We start from the raw sequence: 1,598 nt of genomic DNA, 5'->3' as shown, positions 1-1,598 counted from the left end.
GACACTGTCTGCTCTGTGGTACAGAGTCCTGATCACTCCTAACTTGTGTTCCAGTGGGTGGTGGGAGTCAAAACGCAAATATTGGTCTGTGTGGCAGTTGATGATTACTTATTGATTGTCAGCCTCCTTCTTCAGGCAACACTGTCGCTCCTGCTGGACCACCTCAGCCTGGTGGCCTCCTTCAGCTCCTTCAACAGGATGACCCACCAGAACCTGGCGGTCTGCTTTGGCCCGGTGCTCCTCAAGTCGACCCAGGAGATGTGGAGGGCCAAAGGAAAAGCGGGGAAGGTGGGTCGAGGAGTGGGGAAGTTGTTCGGTCCCGGTGAAGAGATGGTGAGCGCGGTGGACTTTAAACGGCACATCGAGGCGCTGCACTACTTGCTGCAGCTGTGGCCCGGTGAGACCAGGAGGTTCTGAGTTTTAAAAAAAAAGAAAAATCACATCTGACCTTCCACGTGTTCCTCCTCAGTGCCAGCTCATCGAATCCCAGCAGACGACCACACCCACTTTCCCACCGTGTCCTCCTCCATCCTGACCCAGGACGTCCTGGGTCAGCTGCCGCAGCAGCGCCACCCCTTCCTGAGACTCGCTTTGTCTCCGAACCTGGAGGAGGTGGTGGTGTCCCGCCGCGGCAGGGTGACCCGACTGGAGAGTCCGCCGCCCATCAACCGGTACGCTGGAGACTGGAGCGTCTGCGGCAAAAAGCTTCTGTCGGAACAGGAAGCCGATTATGACGAGGTGGCGGCGAGCGAGAGCGATGAAGGTAAAACTACCAGGACCACTGAGACTCAGACCTCCTCATCAACCAGATCCACCTGGAGGATCTCATGTAGGAAGTTTCTCAACAGAACCGATGTCACTGACTCCTCCTTCTCGTTTCAGGCAGTGAGGATGAAGAAGAGGAGGAGCAGAAGGAGGTGTGGTCTTCAGGAGGAGCAGGAAGTGGTCTCTTTGTGGACGAGTTCGTGGACTTTGATGCTCCGTTCCACTGCCGACTCAGCCTGAAGGACTTTGACACCTTGATCCACGATCTGGACCGAGAACTGGCCAAACAGATCAACATCTGCCTGTAGAGGAGGAGGAGGGTGAAGTCTCTGACACGTCCAGCAGGGGGCGCCCTGCTTCCAGACAAACTGCAGTCTGTTTCAGAGCTGTTGGTACAGTTGTTCTGTGAGCTTGTGAAGCCGTTTGTCAGGTTCTTGACAGTATTATTTGACTTTGCACACTTTCAGTACGCACTTGTTTTATTTTATTTTATTTTTATTGATTTTCGATGATGTAACCAAAGTGATGAAGCACAGCTTCTGCTGGAGCGACCACAGCTGCTTGTTTGTACATTTCACTACTAAAACAAATATTAAACACGTTATTCTTTTTATTCTTATTGACATTAAGGAATGACGTTTTTTTTATCATTTCGACAATAATTTAGCAAAAACCAAAATGCAAGTTCAGTCAGAGCTCTGTGAGCAGCGACATGTGTTCAGTAACACGTGTTTAATAACACATTCACAATATTTGCCTTCATAAAGATAGTAAAACCTTTATTTTTATTTTATTTCATATAAATATTTGACCTACAAAACATTATGCATTCC

At 49.5% G+C, this 1,598-nt stretch overlaps 1 protein-coding gene across 1 annotated transcript in view; it reads left to right on the top strand.

Moving 5' to 3' along the window:
* Positions 1 to 1,394, top strand: part of syde1 (synapse defective Rho GTPase homolog 1) — a gene marked incomplete at its 5' end in the record, with an annotated part of 39,108 nt that extends 37,714 nt beyond the window's left edge. Inside the window, 3 exon segments of the mRNA XM_014026940.1 lie at positions 136 to 397; positions 470 to 763; positions 883 to 1,394. Coding sequence (XP_013882394.1) covers positions 136 to 397; positions 470 to 763; positions 883 to 1,073 — 747 coding nt within the window.
* Between the last annotated feature and the right edge of the window lie 204 nt (positions 1,395 to 1,598).

Source organism: Austrofundulus limnaeus, unplaced genomic scaffold (assembly GCF_001266775.1).
Source record: "Austrofundulus limnaeus strain Quisiro unplaced genomic scaffold, Austrofundulus_limnaeus-1.0 Scaffold602, whole genome shotgun sequence".
NCBI lineage: Eukaryota > Metazoa > Chordata > Actinopteri > Cyprinodontiformes > Rivulidae > Austrofundulus > Austrofundulus limnaeus.
The sequence above is the reverse complement of the archived record's forward strand: the minus strand, read 5'-3'. Positions and strand labels throughout refer to the sequence as shown.